General features: G+C 45.3%; 1 protein-coding gene across 2 annotated transcripts in view; it reads left to right on the top strand.

The window, feature by feature from the left end:
• RUVBL1 (RuvB like AAA ATPase 1) overlaps positions 1-22,244 on the top strand; it is a 44,149-nt gene that overhangs the window by 6,676 nt on the left and 15,229 nt on the right. Inside the window, exons 3-7 of one of the 2 annotated variants that reach the window (XM_058725794.1) lie at positions 5,946-6,078; positions 14,565-14,716; positions 18,495-18,584; positions 19,376-19,525; positions 21,254-21,317. In XM_058725794.1, coding sequence (XP_058581777.1) covers positions 5,946-6,078; positions 14,565-14,716; positions 18,495-18,584; positions 19,376-19,525; positions 21,254-21,317 — 589 coding nt within the window. The remainder of the gene's footprint in view (positions 1-5,945; positions 6,079-14,564; positions 14,717-18,494; positions 18,585-19,375; positions 19,526-21,253; positions 21,318-22,244) is intronic. The other variant, XM_058725796.1, reaches the window with a different exon arrangement.

Genomic DNA, 22,244 nt, shown 5'->3' with positions numbered 1-22,244 from the left:
GTCTAGTCTAAATTAAAATTTTTCCCAGTTGGTCTTTTTGGGGGCTTTTTCATATTTTATATTTGTAAATTCAGAATACAATCAAAGATCATACACTGCACACATTGTTATGTCTCTCTCTCTTTTTTTTTTAAGTTTATTTATTTATTTTGAGAGAGAGGGAGAGCGTGTGTACACAAGATAAAGAGGGAGAGAGAGAGAGAAAGAGAGAATCCCAAGCAGGCTCTGCACTGTCAGTGCAGAGACTCGTGGGGCTCAAACTCATGTACCATGAGATCACAACCTGAGCCAACAGAGCCACCCAGGCACCCCTCTTTAGTCTCTTTTTATCTAATCAGTTACCCTCCCCAGCCTTTTTTGGTTTTGCTTTCTTTTTTGACATTGACCTTTTGGAAGAGTCCTGGACACTTGTTTTGTAAAAAGGTTCTACAGCTGTCCTACAGAGATCATCTTATTGTTTTGTCAGTAGGAGAAGTTAAACACTTGGAAACACACTGCCCAGGTGATGTCGTGTCCCATTGTGTCACAGCAGGAGGCTGACAGGAAAGGGGGATGAGGCCACATTCAACGGGAAGGTCCTGGTTCCCTTTCTAATTAATTAGTAATTGGAAGTGAAGTGACCTGTGGAGATGTTGCAAATACCCTTTCACCCTAAGGGTGCAGTGCTCCCTCTGATGGTTATTGCTGTATCAGTTACCACACTGGTAGTTGCAAAACAGTGATTTTCTAAATCTGTCATTCTACATGTATTAGCTTGCTTTTGGTTTTGTTCTTTGTAAATAAGGAGCATCCCCCTCTTATAAGTTCTATTTTTTTTTAATCTGGATTTTTAAAAAATCTGGCTATTTTTGATAGCCTTTTATTCCTTGTTCATGAATCAGTTTCTTTTTTCTGTATTCTTGGTCTGCCTGTGAACTTGTGTTTGGCTGGTCAAATCTCTGAGGCTTCTCCTGAGAGTGCTTCTGAGGGGCCCTGCTGCACTATCCAGGGCACTTGCTGTGAATTTTGTGGCTTGGGTTTTCTGGTCATCAGCGTAAAGACTGATCCTAGAGTCGTGTGAGAGCATGCTGTGGAGACTTTTCTCCTCACCCAGAGCCACAGGCAGGACCTACAAGTTTATACCTTGTATGTCAGGGGTTTTTTGTTTGTTTGTTTGTTTTTGGGCTTTTTTGGCTCACCTTTTCTACTCATGCATGGCCCTTCAAGCCTCCTTTTTATTCAGGGGTTTCTCTCTTACCACTGTAGTACCTTACTGAGGTTTCTGCTGTCAAAAGCCTCCAAACTTTTTTTTTTTAATGTTTGTTTATTTTTGAGAGAGAAAGAGAGAGAGACAGAGTGTGAGCAGGGGAGGAGCAGAGAGAGGGAGACACAGAATCCGAAGCAGGCTCCAGGCTCTGAGCTGTCAGCACAGAGCCTGATGCGGGGCTCGAACCCACGGACCGTGAGATCATGACCTGAGCTGAAGTCGGACACTTAACTGACTGAGCTACCCAGGCGCCCCAGAACCCTCCAGACTTTCAAGGTGATGGTAGTTTACTACTCTGGATTTTTTATTATTTCTTTATTTCTGGCTGTTTGTAACAGGAAGAATTTTCCATGACTCTCTCTAGTGTGCCATATTCCTGGCAGCGTAAACTGTTCGTTCGTTCCTTTTGTAGTACTGTACCATTTTCCTCCAGGAAATACGGGAAGTTCTCACCACTGCTGGTTTGTCCAGTCTCTTTACATGAAGGCATGTGGTAACTCTCCTGCTTTCCAGGGCATTGATGGGCCCCACGGTTTAGGCAGCTTAACTAAGTGGAGGCAGGAATACGGTGGTGCTTATTTTAGAGAAACAAATAAGTGGTTCGTATGGACGACCTGTTCTCTTGAGGATGTCACACTGTTCGTAGCCGGGCTTTGTGTTTAGCTTTTAGAGAAAGGTGGTGTTCTGATGAGATGGGAAATGAAGCAGACTTCTTCAGTCTTCTTTTGGCAATAACCTCTTTTTTGTGTGCCACTTGCCACTTGCATGAGGGGTAGTCACAAAGAAATAATGTCTTAGAGGTTGGGGTTTGCATCTTGGCTTTGCTGCGTGCTAACTGATGTTGGGTGAGTTAGTAATGTGTGTGTTTCAGTTTGTAAATCTATCCAACAAGATATCAGACATCAAACACTAGATCATCAAGTTCATAGGCTAGTTGGGAGGATCCACTGAGACCTCACGCAAGTGACCTAGCACTATATACCAGGTGTGGGTATAATAGCTATATTGTATACCCGCCTTCTGGGAACCTTTACAAGGAAGAAACTAGACACGCCGGAAGCATTTCTTAACCAAGTATTTATCATATTTTAGTGGAAGGATACTGATCATCTCTTCTGTGTTAGCTGGAGGTGGGGAGATGTCACCGAATCAGATACAGTCGCTGTCTTTGATGTTCACAACTGAGGGTGTGGAGTCAGGGCCCGTGGAGATACCTGGGTGAGAAAGAGGAGTGACTGAGAAGGTGGCAGGTTTGGATAGCAGGTGGACGTGGTGCTGCAGTCTGCTCCTCACACTGTACCCTGTTGTACTCCAGAGATTATTCCTTCGCTTTAGGGTATCAGAATAACAGTTTTAGGGGCATCAGTCTCAAGGTCACAAACTCAGATGCCCACTCAGATAGGCTGTGAGGATGAGGGAGGTGCCTGGACACCAGCATGAAGGGGCAGGGTGGCTGTGGTGGCCAGAGCGGCACACCCTCACTGAAGGTGGCAGCTGTTCCTGAGGTCTACACCAGGTGCTGCCACGCAGTAATGAGGGCCCATTGTGGCCAGACTTTCTGGGTCCTCAAAAGAAGCCAGATACCTCGATTTTTTTAATATATGAAATTTATTGTCAAATTGGTTTCCATACAACACCCAGTGCTCATCCCAAAAGATGCCCTCTTCAATGCCCATCACCTACCCTCTTCTCTCTCCCACCCCCCCATCAACCCTCAGTTTGTTCTCAGTTTTTAAGAGTCTCTTATGCTTTGGCTCTCTCCCACTCTAACCTCTTTTTTTTTTCTTCCCCTCCCCCATGGGTTTCTGTTAAGTTTCTCAGGTTCCACATAAGAGTGAACACATACATATGGTATCTGTCTTTCTCTGTATGGCTTATTTCACTTAGCATCACACTCTCCAGTTCCATCCACGTTGCTACAAAGGGCCATATTTCATTCTTTCTCATTGCCACGTAGTACTCCATTGTGTATATAAACCACAATTTCTTTATCCATTCATCAGTTGATGGACATTTAGGCTCTTTCCACATTTTGGCTATTGTTGAGAGTGCTGCTGTAAACATTGGGGTACAAGTGCCCCTATGCATCAGCACTCCTGTATCCCTTGGGTAAATTCCTAGCAGTGCTACTGCTGGGTCATAGGGTAGGTCTATTTTTAATTTTTTGAGGAACCTCCACACTGTTTTCCAGAGTGGCTGCACCAGTTTGCATTCCCACCAACAGTGTAAGAGGGTTCCCATTTTTCTACATCCTCTCCAGCATCTATAGTCTCCTGATTTGTTCATTTTGGCCACTCTGACCGGCGTGAGGTGATATCTGAGTGTGGTTTTGATTTGTAATTTCCCTGATGAGGAGCGACGTTGAGCATCTTTTCATGTGCCTGTTGGCCATCTGGATGTCTTCTTTAGAGAAGTGTCTATTCATGTTTTCTGCCGATTTCTTCACTGGATTATTTGTTTTTCGGGTGTGGAGTTTGGTGAGCTCTTTATAGATTTTGGATACTAGCCCTTTGTCCGATATGTCATTTGCAAATATCTTTTCCCATTCCGTTGGTTGCCTTTTAGTTTTGTTGGTTGTTTCCTTTGCTGCGCAGAAGCTTTTTATCTTCATGAGGTCCCAATAGTTCATTTTTGCTTTTAATTCCCTTGCCTTTGGGGATGTATCAAGTAAGAAATTGCTGTGGCTGAGGTCAGAGAGGTCTTTTCCTGCTTTCTCCTCTAGGGTTTTGATGGTTTCCTGTCTCACATTCAGTTCCTTTATCCATTTTGAATTTATTTTTGTGAATGGTATAAGAAAGTGGTCTAGTTTCAACCTTCTGCATGTTGCTGTCCAGTTCTCCCAGCACCATTTGTTAAAGAGACTGTCTTTTTTCCATTGGGTGTTCTTTCCTGCTTGGTCAAAGATTAGTTGGCCATACTTTTGTGGGTCTAGTTCTGTGGTTTCTATTCTATTCCATTGGTCTATGTGTCTGTTTTTGTGCCAATACCATGCTGTCTTGATGATGACAGCTTTGTAGTAGAGGCTAAAGTCTGGGATTGTGATGCCTCCTGCTTTGGTCTTCTTCTTCAAAATTACTTTGGCTATTCGGGCCTTTTGTGGTTCCATATGAATTTTAGGATTGCTTGTTCTAGCTTCGAGAAGAATGCTGGTGCAATTTTGATTGGGATTGCATTGAATGTGTAGATAGCTTTGGGTAATATTGACATTTTAACAATATTTATTCTTCCAACCCATGAGCACGGAGTGTTTTTCCATTTCTTTATATCTTCTTCAATTTCCTTCATAAGCTTTCTATAGTTTTCAGCATACAGATCTTTTACATCTTTGGTTAGATTTATTCCTAGGTCAGATACCTCGATTTTTATATGAAATTTCCCAACATTAAAAAATGGGTAACAGATTGAGTTTAAAAACACACATGACACTCAGCAGGGCAAAACAGAACTGGGCTGTGGGCAATGAGTTTACAACTCGTGATTTAATCCAGGACTTTGATTTGGCAGGTGAGGAGATAGGGCAGCAGAGGTTTGCCATGCGCCCAGGGTTACGGTAAGAATTAGTTGCCGAACCAGCACTACAACCCAGTTTTTGCCCTTTCCACCAGTGCTTTTCGTGCTACATCACATGCTGCTTCTCTAGCAGATGCTACCATCTTAAAACGATCACCAACATGGCACTGAAAAGAAAATCTGAGAGGAACCTCTGCTGGGCCAGTTTTAAAATCCTGTCTCAGGGTGCACTTTGTTGTTCTGGGCAAGCTTGTTTTCTTGCTTAGCCCTGACCCCTTGGGAACTGACCTTACTTAGGCTCTTGTTTCAAAGTTGAGGAAAGATGAAAACAGCATTAAAATGCTATGGCATCTCCCTGTCCTGTACCAGCTTTAAAGCATTGGCTTTTCATACTTGATATTTGACGATACATCTATTTGGTCTGCTTGTGTTTAGCATGTCAGCTGTAGTTATCTTTTGTAGTTATCTACAAAATCAATTTGTAGTTTACTAGGGCATGTTCAAGTGTAACTTGGGACCAGCTCATTGCTTGAGAATCTAGCTCCCACATCCTTCTTCACCGTGTGTGGGCCACTCAATCCAAAGCGAACATCACATAATTCATTCTTTGGTTAGTGTTTTCTGATGCTCTCCAGGTTGGTGTCCTCCCATGCCTGTAAAAACAGAGAGTAGTATCTCAGAGACTGGAGCGGTGTCCCGAGCCCTGTTTTGATATCAAGGGGACAGTTTGGGAAGTCTACTAATTACGATGGCAACAACGATCTTTGGAACCCTACTACTGCCAGAGTTCAAGTTCCCACTCTGCCCTTTTCTAGATTATGATTCCCAGGACATGTTATTTTACCTCTCCTGTGTCTCAGTTTCCCTATTTGTAAAGTGGGGAAAGTTCAGTGTGTAGCTCATAGGCAAGTGGGAAGGTCACGTGATGCACTTAGAGTCGAGCCTCACTGGTGACATTGAGTGATAACTGTGGTAATTACAGGGATGATTAAAGGTGCCATTTAGGTTATAAATCGACTGTCCACAAAAGTCATTCAGCATTTATTGTGTGAAACATGCCAAATGATGTTGAAACTAAAAGGACTAGATTTTCGGTTATTCCTGATTCATAATTTTTTGATAGGATATGTTTCTGAATTATCATATTTTCAAGAATGTAAAACAAGTGCATTCCCATTGTTCTCTGTAGACAGCTCTGGCTCTGGCTATCGCTCAGGAGCTGGGCAGTAAGGTCCCCTTCTGCCCAATGGTGGGGAGTGAAGTTTACTCCACGGAGATCAAGAAGACGGAGGTGCTGATGGAGAACTTCCGCAGGGCCATCGGTGAGTATCACGTCTGTGGCAAGAGTTGTTCTCATTTGCCCAGTTCGCTGAAGCTGCTTTGTTGTGCAAACACCTTTTCAGCTTGTATTTGTCGTGCTACCATTTTTCTTTTGGCACCATTAGTGTTATCTTCGCAAGCCAAACAAAAGCCCACCTTTTCTAGTTGAAGTGTTTTAGCAGTCAGAAAATGTAGACCCTGGCTACGGGACTGGGATTTTTCACATGACATAGTAGATGTGGCCATAAAATGATTTTTTAAAAAATAAGTCAGATTTTCCCGGCAGCCTTATTATGCTTTTAGAGGTGACTGTCCAGCGAGAAGGTTTGGAATTATGCCATCAACTTTGTGTGTCGCGATGCTAGAATGTCCCCGGTCCTGGATGTTGAGCCAGAAGAATTGTGGCCTGTCAGAGAGTGAGGAAACAATGGGGGGACGGGCAGAGGTTTGAGCTTACAGGGTTTGGTGCTTGTTACATGGCAGGGCCCCCCTCAACATTGATTATAGCTTTTTGTTCCCCCAAGAGGAATTCTCTGTCTTCATTTTGCATATGATGACACAGAGTCTCAGGACGTTACACGACTTGCCTACAGTGACCCAGCTAGTGAGTAGCAGCACTGTAGTCTGAACCTATAGCTCTCAGATTCTAGAGCCTGTGCTCTGAAGACCTGCAATGAGAAGAAAATGGCCTCTCCCAAATAGTTATGTCTTCTCCACTAGGAGGTCTGGGCCTGTCTCCCTGACCCATTTTTGTTGCCCTCGCTCTGGGAAAATCCCAGTGTCCCTCACATCTAGAAATAGTTTATTCCTTTTAAGATACTAAAAACTGTTTAATGTGTGTCTGCACATGTGGGAGCCTATCTCTAGGATACAGTTGCTGAGTCATGGGTTATGAACCCTTGTCATAGCGCCTGTACAGTTTTCCAGGCCCTTTGGTTGTCAAAACAAGGTGAGCATTCTTCAGAAGGAAATTTACTGGAAAGCTTGGAGGAAATGACGAAAGTTTAAGCAAGAGTGGATTTGTCTAACCCAGAATCCTTGCCTTAAGAATGCTAAAGTCTAGGTCAGGGGTGAAATCATGTAGGGTCTTAAGCACGATTAGGGCTTTGCATCTGTCACTGAGTGAAAAGAGAAGCAATTAAAGAGTGGTTTTGATTGTCCAAGGATCCCTCTGGCTGGGGCATGGAGAGTGGACAGTGAGAAGAGTGAGGGGACAGTGGGGAGACTGTGAGGTGCCTAAGCAGGAGATGGCGGTGGCTTGGACCTGGTGGTGGTGGCAGAGGTGATAAGAAATGGTCAGATTCTGGATCTAGTTGGATGGTGGGGCTGACAGGATTGCCCAGAGGATTAGATGTGGGGCTGTAAAGAAAGAGAGGTGGCCATTTTGGGGGATAGGAAAGTCTGGAGAGGAGCAGACTGGGTGTTGATTGAACGTCTGCTATGGACAGAGTATCTCCTGTGGCCCCAGTTCCTGGCACATAGTGGGGCTCAGTGAAGTTTTTCTGAATGAGAGAAGGGACTGGGCTTTTAAAGCAGGTAGAAAACAGAAGCCTTTAGCCGAAGAAAGATAGCCCTCAGTCTGTGTCTGGTGATAGACATACTCCGCTTGGTCTGCACAGGATTTTTTAAAATAAATGTTGCATTGGTTGCCAGTGTTTAGAAATTGGGAAATGTCCTGTGAAATCCTTCTTTCTGGCTTCCTGAGAGAAGCTTTCCTTCCCACACAGCAGCAGTCGGGTGGGGCTGAGCAGGGCCCCTTTCCAGAGTGGGGCCCGCCCTCCAGCCTGCCGCCGTCCCTGGGACACCGGCCCTGCTTCTTCATGTCACCCGCCAGGCGCTCGCCCACACCAGGTCCCTGCGATCGCTGGAGTGTGGGACTCTTGTTCTAAGCCAGAGACCCTGCGAGCTGTGTCTGTAGGCTTTGTGTTGTGTAGGTACGGACTTTTTTTTTTTTTTTTAACTGTAAAGTATTTCTTACTGGAAATCTTTTTTACTGTGAAACATTGAATTTTTTTGGTGGCTGTTATAAACTGAAATATAACATACTTAGAGAAAAGTATGTAAAGCATGCCTGTAGTTTAACAATTTCTTATGAGGTCAATGCTTATGCCATCACCGCTCAGCTCAGGGAACGGAACAGGGCCAGCACCGCAGCTGTCATTCTGGCCCTGGCTGGCCACAGCCCCTCCCCTCTCCCACACCAACCCACAGAGTGCGAGGGTTGTGTGGCCACGGCCTCTGTGCTCGTCAGAGCCTGTACAGCAGTGTGGCTGAATTTTGCCCTTTTCTTTTCTTTCTTTCTTTCTTTTTTAAAGTTTATTTGTTTATATTGAGAGACAGAGATTGAGATTGAGCAGGGGGAGGTGCAGAATCCTATACCAGCATTGTCCATGACTGTCAAACGCTGGGAAAACTCCAATATCCATCAAATGTGTAAGAGATGCTTAAATGTGGCTTATTCATACTGTCAGCACGGAGCCTGACGTGGGGCTTGAACTCACAAACCATGAGATTATGCCCTGAGCTGAAACCCAGAGCCGGTCGCTTAACTGACTGAGCCACCCAGGTGCCCTGTATTTCGCCCTTTAAACGTCTTCTAAATGGAACCTGGTTTAGGTGTTGTTCCTTTAGCAGCATTGATGTTTGTGAGGTTCAGCGGGTGTTATTACATGTTTGGCCGTCTTTGGACTTTTGCATTGTATCTGGAATAAGGGTGGAAATGGGTCACAGGACCCAGGATTTATAAAATCTTTCTCTGAGTGCCTTCTAAAAACTTAATGAACATGTGGCAAAGATCGTATTTAACTCACTAATTAAGATGCTACAACTGGCCAAATAACCTAGCACTTTCAATATGTATTTTTAATTATTAAAAAGAAATATTTTTCTGCCCTTGATAAAATCTGACAAAACTGACTTTCGCACACGTGCGTGCATTTAGGTTGCATGAACTTTAATGCTCTGCAGTTTGAAAAAATAGAGATAAATTTCCTAGGTATCTATTTTGCGATTTGCCATTTTTGAGGGGAGGGGCAGCGTAGTTCTTTTGATGGCAGTGAGGTAAAGAGAATTTCTTGATCCTGCCACAGAATAAAAAGGCAGGCCATTGACTGTCTTCAAAAAGGAACCCTGCCCATCTTCCTCTGCCTTTGAATTCCTGTGAAGTTGGCAGAGGGGTGGGGAGGAAGCGGTAAGCTGACCAGAAATAAAAAGCAAGGAGTCTGTGCTGTTTCCTTGACGTGATGAAGGTCCCTGTCAGGGATTTAGAAACCTGAGCCAGCAGATGAAACCTGTGTCATTTGTGTTGCCGGTGCCAGAGATAGCGCCAGCTCGGCCCCTTCCCTGGCTAACAGCTGCTTTCATTGTCCGTCACCCACATCCCCTGCCTGCTTGTCAGCACAGAGCGACTTCTAAACAAATACGGGCACTAGTGAGAGACGGGAATGCCTTTCTTCCCCACTCAAGGAATTTCATGTCATGGTCATTAACAGGAAATAGAGGGAAGCATTCCACTGGAAGGAATTTATCTCTGTGGGATATAAAATTGTTGATTGAAAAAAAAATCCAAGTTCATTTTAAAAGTACAGAATTTTCCAAGTATGTCACAGGCTTCTGATACATTCATGTAGTTTGGAAAATTTTTGTCTTGTTGTTCAGGAATTGAGAGTTTGGTAAGGCAAAAATGTAACACAACATCTCTTTTGGGGCTCTTCCAAAACTTCCATTTGTAGGCTATCAGATTGACTGAAGGTAGAGTAGAACTTTTCCTTAACTTCAGTATCTGAGAGAGTCTTTGTCCTGGTTGGGTTTCTGGAGAAAGAAGGCAACTGCTCCAAAGATAAGATAATGACCACATTTAAAAATGCGAAGTGATCGAGAGTGTCTGACCCCATTGGCGGTGTTTCTTTGTGCCGCTGGGCTATTTGCATATCAGAACAGAGGTGGCTTGATGGTGAGGACACCCAAACCGTATCTGGGCTACCTGTCATCAGAAGTGGTTCGTGTCTCTACATTGTGAACAGAACAGAGTTCTTCATTCCTTCTTACGTGAGTGGTTCTCAGCTGTGACTGTACATTGGCATCATCCAGGGAGCAGTCCCAACCCCTGAGATTCAGGCAGATGGTCTGAGTACAGCCAGGGTAGGAAAAATAGTAGAAACCTCTCGTGATTCTAAAGGGTGAGAGCCATGATGTAGACTCCAGCTGAGGTTTAGAGCAGTGTTCCCAAAACTTAAGCCAGCAGTGTTCCTCCTTCGCCAGGTCTTACCAGTTTTACTTACTTAAATATTTCTTTTTAAAATGACGTGGTACTTTTGTGTGCACATACAGTAAAGTGCACGGGAGCGTTAAGCGTATAGCTCTGTGAATTGTCATACATGGAAAACCCATGCTGCCAGCATCCAGTCAAGAAAGAGAGTATTGCCAATACCCCAGAGTGCCCTTCATGTCTGCCCCCAATCTCCATTCTTCCTTCCTCCCCGCCCCCCCACATTAACAATTGTCTTGATTCTAACATTATGGTTGTAGTTATGCCTGTTTTTGAACCTCATATACGCAGTCATGCAGTATGTATTCTTCCGTGTTTGGCTTCTTTTCCACAAAGTTATGTTTGTGAGATTCATCAGTATTGTTGTATTTAGAATAATTCTTTTTCACTGCTCTGTGATATTCTATTGTGTGAATAAGCCACATTTAGGCATCTCTTCCACATTTGACGGATATTGGAGTTTTCCCAGTGTTTGATAGTCATGGACAATGCTGCTATGACCGTTACTGGCCATGCCCCTTGGTGCACACGTGCGCCCATACCTAGTGGGTATATACCTAAGAGCTGAATTACAGGGATACAGGATATTCATGTGTTCAACTTTAGGAGACATCAGTTCTAAAGCATTTGTATCAATTTATACTCCCATTCGCAGTGCAAACCTTCCTGCTGTTCTGCGTCCTCACCAACTCTTGGAATTGTCATCCTTTTAATTGTAATGATTCTTGAGGTTGTCGAATAGTATTTCATTGTTTTTTTTTTCTTTTTAGTTTGGACATTTTCAAATGTACAAAAAGTGGTCAAATGCTGACCTTCCCACATGGTCTCATCACCAGGCTTCAGCTCATAGTTGATCTTGATTGATCTGTAGCCCCCATTATTCCCCTCCCAGATTCTTTTGAAGTTAATGGCAGACCTGCTTTTTCATCCGTAAATATTTCAGTATGTGTCTCTGAAAAATAAGGACTTAAAGGAAACCCCATTGTACCACTGTCCTGCCTAGAATAAACAATATATTCCTTAATATCATCAAATATCTAGTTAGTATTCAAATTTCCAGTTGTCTTGTGTCACAGTGTGCTTTTTCTTTTTTGAAGATTTTTTTAATTATTGTTTGAATCAGGACACAATCTATCTGCATGATAGATTAGTTGATATGTGTCTTCTATCTTTTTAACCTATGGGTTTCCCTTACATTTGTGTTCTTTCCTTGGGGCAAAACATGAATTTGCTGGAGACTGGGCTCACACCCAAGGGCTGGCAGAAAGGACCACTGAGGTCTGTGGACACATGTTACCTGGAAGAGGAAGGACAGAGCAAGTGTTGTGGGAAAGGCAGTCAGTGAGCTGGGGCCCTGTGGTGTAGTGTGGTGTGGTGGGAAGAAGCTGGTCTCAGAACCAGAAGACTTGCACACTTGTCCCAGGTCTACCACGAGGGAGGAAAGGACCCTTTGCTCCAGTTCCCGGAGCTGACTTCCCCTCTGTAAAATGACCTAAAGAGTCCTCACTCTGGCTGTTTCACGGGGCTAGGTTGGGATGTGGTGGCACCTCCTCTTGTCCTCACGATACCAGTGCAGGATCAAATGAGGCAGTGACATGCAAGCCCTCCACAGACTGGCGGGAGGGCTGCTTCTGTGGGCTAAGAGGCTGCCACAGCCAGAGGTTTATAGTATAGTATGTTCCTACTGGTGTGGCCCGTGGCTTTCCTAAACGTAGGGACTCCTTCTGTACCCATCTTCAACTAGTATGACCCAAGGATGTTTTCCTCCTTGCCTTTGAACCGATGACATGTACAGTGACTTAAAATTATTTTCTTGTTGATGTAGAATTCTTGGAAAACAGATGCATTAGCTGTTAACTAACCTGTGGTGGGCATGGTTTCAGAGAAAGCCATTTGTATCTCTAGACTCAGACTTTGGGAATTTGGGAGAGCTTATGCATGCACGTGTGTGTGTGTGTGTGTGTGTGTGTGTGTGTGTGTGTGTGTGTGCTTTCAGAGCAGCCGTGTTCAGTGGTATGCGTTTGTTTTCCTGTGTTAAGAAAACCTTTATTTGCAGGGTGTTTGGGTGGCTCAGTCAGTTAAATGTCCCACTCTTGATCTCAGGGTGGTGAGTTCAAGCCCCTGTGTTGGGCGCCATGCTGGTTGTGGAGCTTACTTATAAATACATACATACATACATACATACAAAAATCCTAGCAGAGTTAAAAAAAAAACAAAGAAAATCTTTAGTTATTAGTAATTATCATTGCTTTGTTAGCAAAACTCTTGGGGCGCCTGGGTGGCTCAGTCAGTTAAGTGTTTTACTCTTGATTTCGGCTCAGGTCATGATCACACGGTTCATGGGTTCGAGCCCCACATAGGGCTTAGTGCTGACCATGCAAAGCCTTCTTGGGATTGTCTTGCTCTCTCTCTCTCAAGATAAATAAATAAACTTAAAAAAATTAAAAAATGTTTTTAACGTTTATTCATTTTTGAGAGACAGAGAGACACAGAGCATGAGCAGGGAATGGGCAGAGAGAGGGAGACACAGAATCTGAAACAGGCTCCAGGCTCTCAGCTGTCAGCACAGAGCCTGACGCAGGGCTCGAACCCAGGAAATGTGAGATCATGACCTGAGCCGAAGTCAGATGCTCAACCGATTGAGCCACCCAGGCGCCTCAAACTTAAAAAAATGTTTAAAAGAAAAGAAAAACACAATTTTCTTGTTGTTATTTTAATGTGTTATTAAAGATTATATATATGTGTGTGTGTATGTATGTGGATACATACATACACACAGGAAGAAAACATAATCATAGGTATATAACTCAGTGAGTTTTCATACAGTCAGCATACTCGTGTACCCTACACCCAGATCAAAAGACCAGTACTAGAACTCCAAAAGCTCCTTGTGCCCCCTCCAGTCACTCTTCCCTGCAGGGGCATGCCTGTGTTGACTTTGGAGGCAAAAAATGTTTGATCCAGATGAGGCCTGGGTTTCAGGGTTGGGGGTGTCATGGTGGACCTGGGCTATTGCATCACATGGCAACTTCCTTAGAGATCTTGGACATTACGGAGAATACGCGGAAGTATCTATAGACAGATTTCTTAGGTGTCGGATGGTCTGCCTGATGGCACTCCCTTTCCCCTTGCATTTATCCATTTTTGTGTGTGGCTATTGACTGTCTAGCAGAGGGGGAGTCAGGTCTCCAGAGTCCCCGCAATCCCATGTGTGAGTGCTGGGTGGGAGGCACAGGTTGCCATGGGAGTCATTGGAGGGTAAAGAAGAAGGGTGTGTCAGGCAAGCTTTCTAGAAGGAGTAAGTATTTCAGCTGGGGAGTTGGCAAAGCCAGAAAGGAGGGAAGAGTACTTTAGGCAGCAAAAACATTATATAAAAAGGCACTGAGACCATGTTGTAAAAATTAATTTGGTAACAATTCTTTGTTTGCCAACAACATTTATTGATTAGCTTATGTGGTTGATGTTTCGAACAAGGAGAGACATTTGCCTTCACTTATAATATTCTAATCTGAAAACTGTGAATGCTTTATTATAGGGTGAGGGGGGGTGGTTTTGGGGTTGTGGCCTTGGAAAACTTCTAGAACAACCCACTGCAAATGCTGAATGACAACTGGGTATTTCTTCTTGGGGTGTGCACCAAGGGTCAGTCAGAGGCCCAGAACATTTGGCAGGTCACATATCACTTGCTGTTGGCACGGACCTCTAATTAACATAGCATACCTAGCTCAGGTCTGTTGGTGACACAAGGGATGTAAGAGTTATTCCATTGGTTCTGAAATTTTTTTTCAAGAATCAAAAACACAAGAAACAAGGGTAGATGTAGTTGCTGCTGTAGTGGAGTAGAATGGTTGGGGTTCAGAGATTGGATTAGAGGCTAAAGCTCGATTTCACCCCCTTGGAGGTGGAATAGATGGCGGAAACAATTTTGAGAATTGTAGCTTGTCTAATAATTCTAGATTTGAACCGACAAAGTCCCTTTGAAAAATTGAAATAAAATTGTCTGCGTTCTGACTAGCTCTTCCAGTTTACAGTTACAGTATTTTCCTATCCAGTACTTTTCTACCCTTGGATGTACATTATTAGTAAAGCTGACTTGTCAGTCGTTGTGACATGGAAGGTTTGTGGCTAAAAAGGCTATTAAGGACTTACGTAAGAGAGGGAATACGGATCTGTGAGAGAGAGTTCTGCTTCTTACTGGAGCTCACCTGCCGTCTCTTCCAGGGCTGCGGATAAAGGAGACCAAAGAAGTTTATGAAGGCGAAGTCACAGAGCTGACTCCGTGTGAGACAGAGAACCCCATGGGGGGATACGGGAAGACCATTAGTCATGTGATCATAGGACTAAAAACGGCCAAAGGAACCAAACAGCTGAAAGTGAGTATGTGTTTATCCTCTCTTTTCTCTTGCCTCAGAATCTCTGCACTGCGTGGCCTTGGGCAAGTGGTGTAACCGCTCAGTGTCCCATTTTGCTCTGTGCACTGTGGGTGATGATACGTCACAGGGCCATTTGAGGATGTTTCGTGTACGGAGCAGTACCTAGAATAGGGCAAGTACACAGGGAGACTCAATAAAGATAGCTCTTGCTTTTCTCATTCACTCCTGTGAAACTGTGCGTTAAGACATGAGCTGCGTGCCTGCCATCGTGTATCCTGTATTGTGACCATGTGTCAAAGGTCACGGGCCTGTCTCTGAACCAGTGGATTAATTTTTCAGATATCAGTGCCCATGCTTCCAGAAAGAAAAGCAGCAGTGACTAATCTGGTAAGAGTCGTGTATGGATGTGTATGGATGACGAATGGACATCTCAAGGGGCCAAACACAGAATCCTGACTGCCAATTCCTTTTAGGAGTCAGGGCCCCGAAACCTATAGTAGCTTTAGCGGTTGGTTCTGCTCAGGCTACAGCTTTGTGGAGAAACCATAGTGGTGGCAGCGTGGGGCCCTCGATTACGCCCCTCAGACACTTGTCTGTCAACCTTGAGGATGCGGGTGGCAGGGGCACCTGGGGGAAGAGTGTGGTTTGGAGGCAGACAAGTCTGAAAGAGAGACCAGCCTCTGCTGCTGACAGCGGTGTGGCTTTTGGCAAATTACTTAATCTCTGAGCAGTAGTTTCTTTGTCTGTTAAATGGGGATAATGGTTGCCTATCTCATGGAGTTCTTGGAAGGATATAAAAGTGGTAGCTTTGGGTATAGCCCCAGTTACCTAGGAAGTGGTAGCTGTTGATGTTACTGTGAGAGCCTTTAGTTAGAGAAATGGGACGATTGGGATTGTAGGTATTGTCTTATTGTTATTTATAATAAACAGTATTATAATAGTTATAAAAGCATTATAGCTCTTACTTACTGGATGTGGCAGGCCCGAGCTAAGTGCTTTAACAAATACTTCATTTGTTGTTATTTATAGCTTTCTACATGTGTATGTGCCACGTGTATAGTTTCCCTCATGTTACAGATAAGGGAACTGAGCCTGCATAAAGAGGTTAATAAGCAGGTGTCCTAGGGTCCTACAGCCTGTTAACAGGGAGAGCAGACTCTGCATCCCAACTGTTATGCTGTCCCTCCAACTTGCTGTGTGGCCTTCAGGAGTCAGTTGAGCTCTCTGGGCCTCTGGGTGCCCATCTGTGAACTGTGGTAGGTTGACCATATAATGACTCCATCTTCACTCTCTTCTGCGATTTTATGGTTCTTTGATCCTGTAAGGTGGTTTCTTGGTCACTGCTTTATGGAGATCATAAAAATGTCACTTCTTCAGAGGGTCATTTTTCTTTTTCCTAACAGGGTTTCCATCTCAGGAGCTTACCTCTGCAAATATCTCTTTTAAACCTCCCCCTCATCTCTCCCATTCTGTATTAATTAGATTTCTTAGTAGGATCTGCCGCCTTTCCAGTAATTACATCTTCTTCAGTCAATTCATTTGGGAAATTAACCGATATTAAAGTGCTTGAGGCAAAAAAAAAAAAAAAAAAAAAAAAAGGACCCCTCCCCATTGTAGGATAGCTGAAGTCAGGCCTGCTGTTTACATTCCTCCCCTCCGTCAGGCCGTTTTGCACAGTTTCTTCAAGAAAATAACAGAAGCGGGGCACTTGGGTGGCTCAGTCAGTTAAGCATCCAACTCTTTTGTTTCAGCTCAGGTCATGATCTCGCAGTTTGTGAGTTTGAGTCCCATGTCGGGCTCTGCGCTGACAGCAGGGATCCTGCTTGAGAGTCTCTATTTCCCTCTCTCCCTGCCCCTCCTCCACTCATGCTGTCTCTGTCTCTCTCCAAATAAATAAATAAAGCTTAAAAAAAAAAAAAGAAAGAAAATAACACGAGAAAGAAAATAAATTTTTCTTCTTCCCAGATGAGTACTTCTAGCTCCTTTGAGCATACGTACAAAATACTTGGACAAACAGAGCTCAAATAGTTGGTGTAGGGGGGCGCCTGGGAGGCGCAGTTGGTTAAGCATCTGACTTCAGCTCAGGTCATGATCTTGCGGTTCGTGAGTTCAAGCCCCGCATCAGATTCTATGCTCACAGCTCAGAGCCTAGAGCCTGCTTTGGATTCTGTGTCTCCCTCTTGCTCTGTCCCTCTCCTGCTCGTGCTCTGTCTCTCTCAAAAATAAATAAAGATTTAAAAAATTAAGAATAAAAAAGAGAACTAGTTGGTATAGGTATTGACCATATTTGCCATCGCTATCACGTACCTCCCTCATGCCAGGCCTGTGTCATAAGCTCTGCTCCTTGTGCTCTAGGAGGTTACCAGGCCTCACCACGCCAGTGACACAAAGCCCTGAGCTTGTTTCTGTGGTTACTGTCTCTAACAGCTTTATTGAGGTTTAATTTTAAATAAAATTCACCCATTTTAAGTGTACAACTCTAGGAATTTTAATCTACTTACAGTGGTACAACCATCACCACCATCCAATTTTAGAACATTTTCAGCACCCCAAAAGAAACCTCATGCCCGTTGACAATAGTGCCCATTCCCACCCACACCTCCTGGCAACCACTAATCCATTTTCTGTTTCTGTGTATTTGTCCTTTCTGAACACGTCATGTAAATGGAGTCATACAAGCATGTGTTCTTTTGTGTCTGGGTTCTTTCACGGAGTCCTAGATTTTTACACTTTAATTTTGAGACAAAGTTTTTTTCGCATTATAAAATATAAAGTTTAACTGAGAAACAGGTGTCCTTGAAGTTTAACAGAGAGAAACTTACTATTTTTTTTTTAGTTTATTTATTTTGTGTGAGAGAGAGAGAGAGCACACATGAGCAGGGAGGGGCACGCAGAGAAGGGGAGAGAGAGAATCCCAAGCAGGCTCCAGGCTCAGCACGACGCGGGGCTCAATCCCACAACTCTGGAATCATGACCTGGGCCGAAATCAAGTCAGACAGACGTTTCACCAACCAGGTGCCCCAAGAAACTTAAGTCTAAATCCTGACTCCTGACAAAAGATGCTGTCCTAGAATATTAACATCAAAGGTAGCCTGAATCTGGATGATCCGGAGAAAAGCAGCAGTCTGCAAAATACGCTCCTCTCCTTTTCTGGAGATTTAAGCAGGCAGGCCCAAGAGAACAGACATGGATTTGAATTAGAAGGCCTGGGAAAGATCCTGGTTTGTGTTTCCCTTTGGATATTTACACCTGGGTGCTGCTGTGTAGATGAGGAAACTGAGGCTCAGAGAGCCTTGTCTAAAATCACGACCACAAAGTGCCAGCCATAAAGAGCAAGCAGGTTCCAGCAGGTGCTTCACTTGCAGGAAGTTCCACCCCCACCTGAGGTGAGGAGGAGAAGAATTGAAGCAGGGAGAGCAACCCCAAAAGGGGGCGTTAGGGCCTGTGGTCCCCTGGACAGCGTAGACCTCACCTAAAAGCAGTCAGAGCCATATTTGGCATTTTGCGACCTCAGGAGTAAAAGGAAGGAGAATTCTAGATCTCCCCTTGTGCTCTCCTTGGGTGCCCTCACTCTCCTGCTATCTCTAGGACACACATCCCCAAAGCCAGTGTTCTCCTATATCCACTCACACACACACGCGCACACATATACTTTCTTCATATAGTCATGAGGTAGCTACAAGTCTCTTGTGGAAAGGTACCTTACAGTGAGTTGGAAATAAATATTGTATTACAGTTCTCTGAGCCCCATGTTTTTGGGTTTTTTCTTTTTTTAAAGCTGGATCCCAGCATTTTTGAAAGTTTGCAGAAAGAGCGAGTAGAAGCTGGAGATGTGATCTACATCGAAGCCAACAGTGGGGCTGTGAAGGTGATGCTATGACTGGTTTGCGCGAGGAGGCCTGGGTTACAAGGGGGTTGTTTTCTTCAGGGGGTGCGGGGTGCAGGAGGGGGCTGGCATCTGGCACGATGCTGATGGAAGGTCAGCAGTTGCCCCTTTAGGTTTAATAAAGTTTGCTTTCCCTTTATCTTCCTGCTTTAACCTTCTCATGATTAAAACAGACAGTCTGTTCGAAAAATACTAAAACCTGCGTAGAGGGGGAGTACAGGGTGAGAAAGCAAAACAACTGTAGTCATTTTCAAATTGAAATGTGCAGCGTATTTAATCTTCCTTTTATCTCTTTGGTATTTTCTTCCCAAGATATATGCATGTGGAAGGGGATGCTGCATTAGTTGGCATTCTTTTTATATCTGATTTTCAGTGTCCTGTACAGTGTTCCTCACTGTTTAATGGATGAGCATAATACTTCATATCATACGATAAATCACCCACCTACAAAAGAGTCTGAACAGCTCCCTCCGTCTCCAGTTAATCTACTGGATTTGCCCTTTATCAGGAATTGCATACAGTTAAAAGAAAGAGAGGGGGGAAAGATTCTTGGAGAAAGTATCAGGTGTTTTTCAATGGGGTTTTTGGAGCCCAGTGATGAGCAGATAGCTTCCTTCTCTTGGCAGCAGGGGAGGGGGGCATATTTGGAGTTTGTCAAGTAGGCTGTCAGGCCTGCGGTTGGGAACTGAGACTTTTATCTCACTTAGCACTGTGCCATTTGGGGACTTGGCAGTGAAAACTCACCAGGCACTCGGGTTTCTCTCTTTTTGCAGAGGCAGGGCAGGTGTGATACCTACGCCACAGAATTCGACCTTGAAGCTGAAGAGTATGTCCCCTTGCCAAAGGGGGATGTGCACAAGAAGAAAGAAATCATCCAGGATGTGACCTTGCATGACTTGGATGTGGCCAATGCACGGCCCCAGGTGCTGCCTCGATGCCGGAGTGACCTGGCACACGAGCCCTTTTCCTTTTGTGTGTGCACGGAAGCCCTGGGAAGCCCTGGGAATGAATTGTCAGACTCTTGCTGCCCGTTTCTTAGGGCAGACGGTCCTTTTCTATCTGTAATGTTCAGCAATTAACATCGACATGAGCTACGAGCGACTCCTTTGTTCCAATTCAAATGCTCTAGTCACAGATGATTTCGTGTGTATTGTTTCTTATCCCAGCCAAGCCTCTGGCCCTGAGCTAGCCAGCTTCTTCTGTGGCTTCTCTCCAGCATCGGGCTCACGCTCATGCCTGGGATTCTCTGGGTGTTAACGGTGGAGGGCAGGAGTGTTCTTTGAGACCTTTGCAGGATTTCAGAAAGCCCGACAAAGCCGTGTCTTCCCCCCTGCTTAGCAGAATCTTCAGTGTTTCCGCTTTGAGCAGGAATTGTGTCTGCTCCTCATGCCAACAAGATGGATACTTACGCCTTGCCTGATAAACGTGGGGGAAATATAGTATGACTTTGTGACATCTCTGGGAAATGTGTGATTTTAAAACCCCACCCCTTCCCTGCTGCTGGTCTTTCAGTTCGATTTCCTCTTGATCTTAAGAGAGTCCACCTCCTCACCAGCAGGGAATAGACTTTCTAATTTGAAATTTGACCCTTGGTGCTTTGCCTCTTGGAGCCTTGGCCGAGAGATTGGTGAAGAATTGTCTCGGACCTCCAGGTCCCTCAGTGTTAGAATGGCTGTCCCCAAACCAGCCTCCTGGGAGTGTTTGCCTTAGTTAGAGTGTTTGGCCAAGAGTTGGGAGTCAGGGATTGTGTCACTCTGACACTAATGAGCTCAGCCAGTTAGTCACTCTGTGTCCCGGGTTTTCCATGATTTAGGGCTATCTGGTTTTGAGTTCCCTCCTCTGTGAAGAAGGCATTATAGTTCTTGTCCTGCAGGATCAAGTGTTGTAGGTTCTCAGGAAACATTTGCTACATTTTACAGCTGAACATTTAGCGAGCACCTCTGTGTCGCAGGGCGTGGCAACAATGGGATCTCTTAATCCTGTGCAGGTGACAAAACAGCACCTCTTGCTGATGGCACTGGGAGGGGCTGGGGGGACGGTCAGCAGTGGGCAGGTGGTGAGCAGCTCCAGGCCAGGACTACATTAATGTCACTGTGTAGTCGAGTCTAGTAAGGAGACACAGGAACGTAGATAAGTATGTCCTAACGCTTCCTTCCACAATCCCTCTGTCCCCAAGGGAACCAGAGCATCGGCAGAGGGTAGGGGCCTTTGACCTGAACTTTACGGGTAACTGGTGCTTCCCAGAAAAGAGATGGTGCTTCCTGGCAGGTGGACTAGAGTATGCCAAAGCACAGAAAGAACATGGGTGTTCAGAGGAGGGTACAGTCCTGTGTGGCTAATCAGGGAGCGCTGATTGGAAAGGAAATGGCTGGAGAGGGAGACTAGGGCGGGCCCCACAGAGCTGGTACTTCCCACCAAGGGTTTCGCTCCTTCTCGCAGGCCGAGGGGAGCCTCTTAAAAATCCCTCTGTTTGGACGCTCCTCACGCTTTCCGTTGTGGGGGAGGGGTGGGGGAAGCGGTCTGGCTTCTCCACGCCTCAGGACCCTGTGTCCAGTTGACAGTGGTAACTGGTGTGATGGAGGTGGTGATGATGAGACTCTTGCAGGTGCCTTAGAGAGCGGGACTGATTGTGTAAATCTTCTGTTTCGCAGGGCGGACAAGACATCCTGTCTATGATGGGCCAGTTAATGAAGCCAAAGAAGACCGAAATCACAGGTAAGAGAAATAGCAAGGCCTGTGAGCAAGATGCCGAGCTGTAGGGCCCTAGATTCTGGCATAGCGTGAGAGGCTTTTCGAGTGAATCCCCAGACCTGAGGAAATGCCTTGGGACAGGTTCTTTCTTCCTCTTCATTCAGAGCCTGACCAGCCCGTGGCTGCATTAGACAGTTGTAAATAAAGCACACTGTGTCTTGTCTGGCCCCGAGTGCTAGCACAGCCTCCTGGATGCACTTAGTATCCTTGCACTCGTCTGTGGAGATGGGGGCCGTCACAATCTCCTGTCCCTTTGAGGTCCCAGAAACGTGGGTTGTATCGGGCCAGCCGTGCAGGACAGCTCCTGCTGGAGCACCCTGAGCACGGCAAGCCCCGCCGCCTTAGTTCCCTGCAGTCACCCCACAGCTCCCAGCCTGCCCCGCTCAGCCTCCTGGGGCTCAGGAGTTTGGCAGAGTTTGGCAGGGATGTCGCTGCTCCCTTGTGGACCTTGGGTGTACCCTGCCTCTCTTCTCACCTGGTACGTCCCTCTTTTTTCTAATCACCACCTATGGCTGTCACCCTGAAAGGTTTTCTGTTTCACGTTAGCCCATGGAATGATCTGAGACCTTTCTATTAGAGTCGCCAAGACCAGTGTCTGTGCTGTAATCATTTTCACCATGCCTCCTCTTCTGACCAGCCCTGCCTCAAGGCTCTGGTGGCAGATGTGGCATCTGATCTTCCTTTTCTGTGTTTGTGAGCTGCTCCCTCCTGATGCTAGTGCAGGGGCTGGGCAGGAGAATGAGAACCGTGACCTTAGATGGTCCTCTTTGAACCTGAGAGCCCCGCCCCTCTAGAGCTCTGAAGTGGGACCTTTCCTCAGAGCCTGCAATTCTCCCAGATTTCCTGCCAGAGAGGCTTGTGAGAGGCCTGTTCACGCACCCTGTTCCTTCG

Source organism: Neofelis nebulosa, chromosome 4 (assembly GCF_028018385.1).
Source record: "Neofelis nebulosa isolate mNeoNeb1 chromosome 4, mNeoNeb1.pri, whole genome shotgun sequence".
Taxonomy (NCBI): Eukaryota; Metazoa; Chordata; class Mammalia; order Carnivora; family Felidae; genus Neofelis; species Neofelis nebulosa.
The sequence above is the reverse complement of the archived record's forward strand: the minus strand, read 5'-3'. Positions and strand labels throughout refer to the sequence as shown.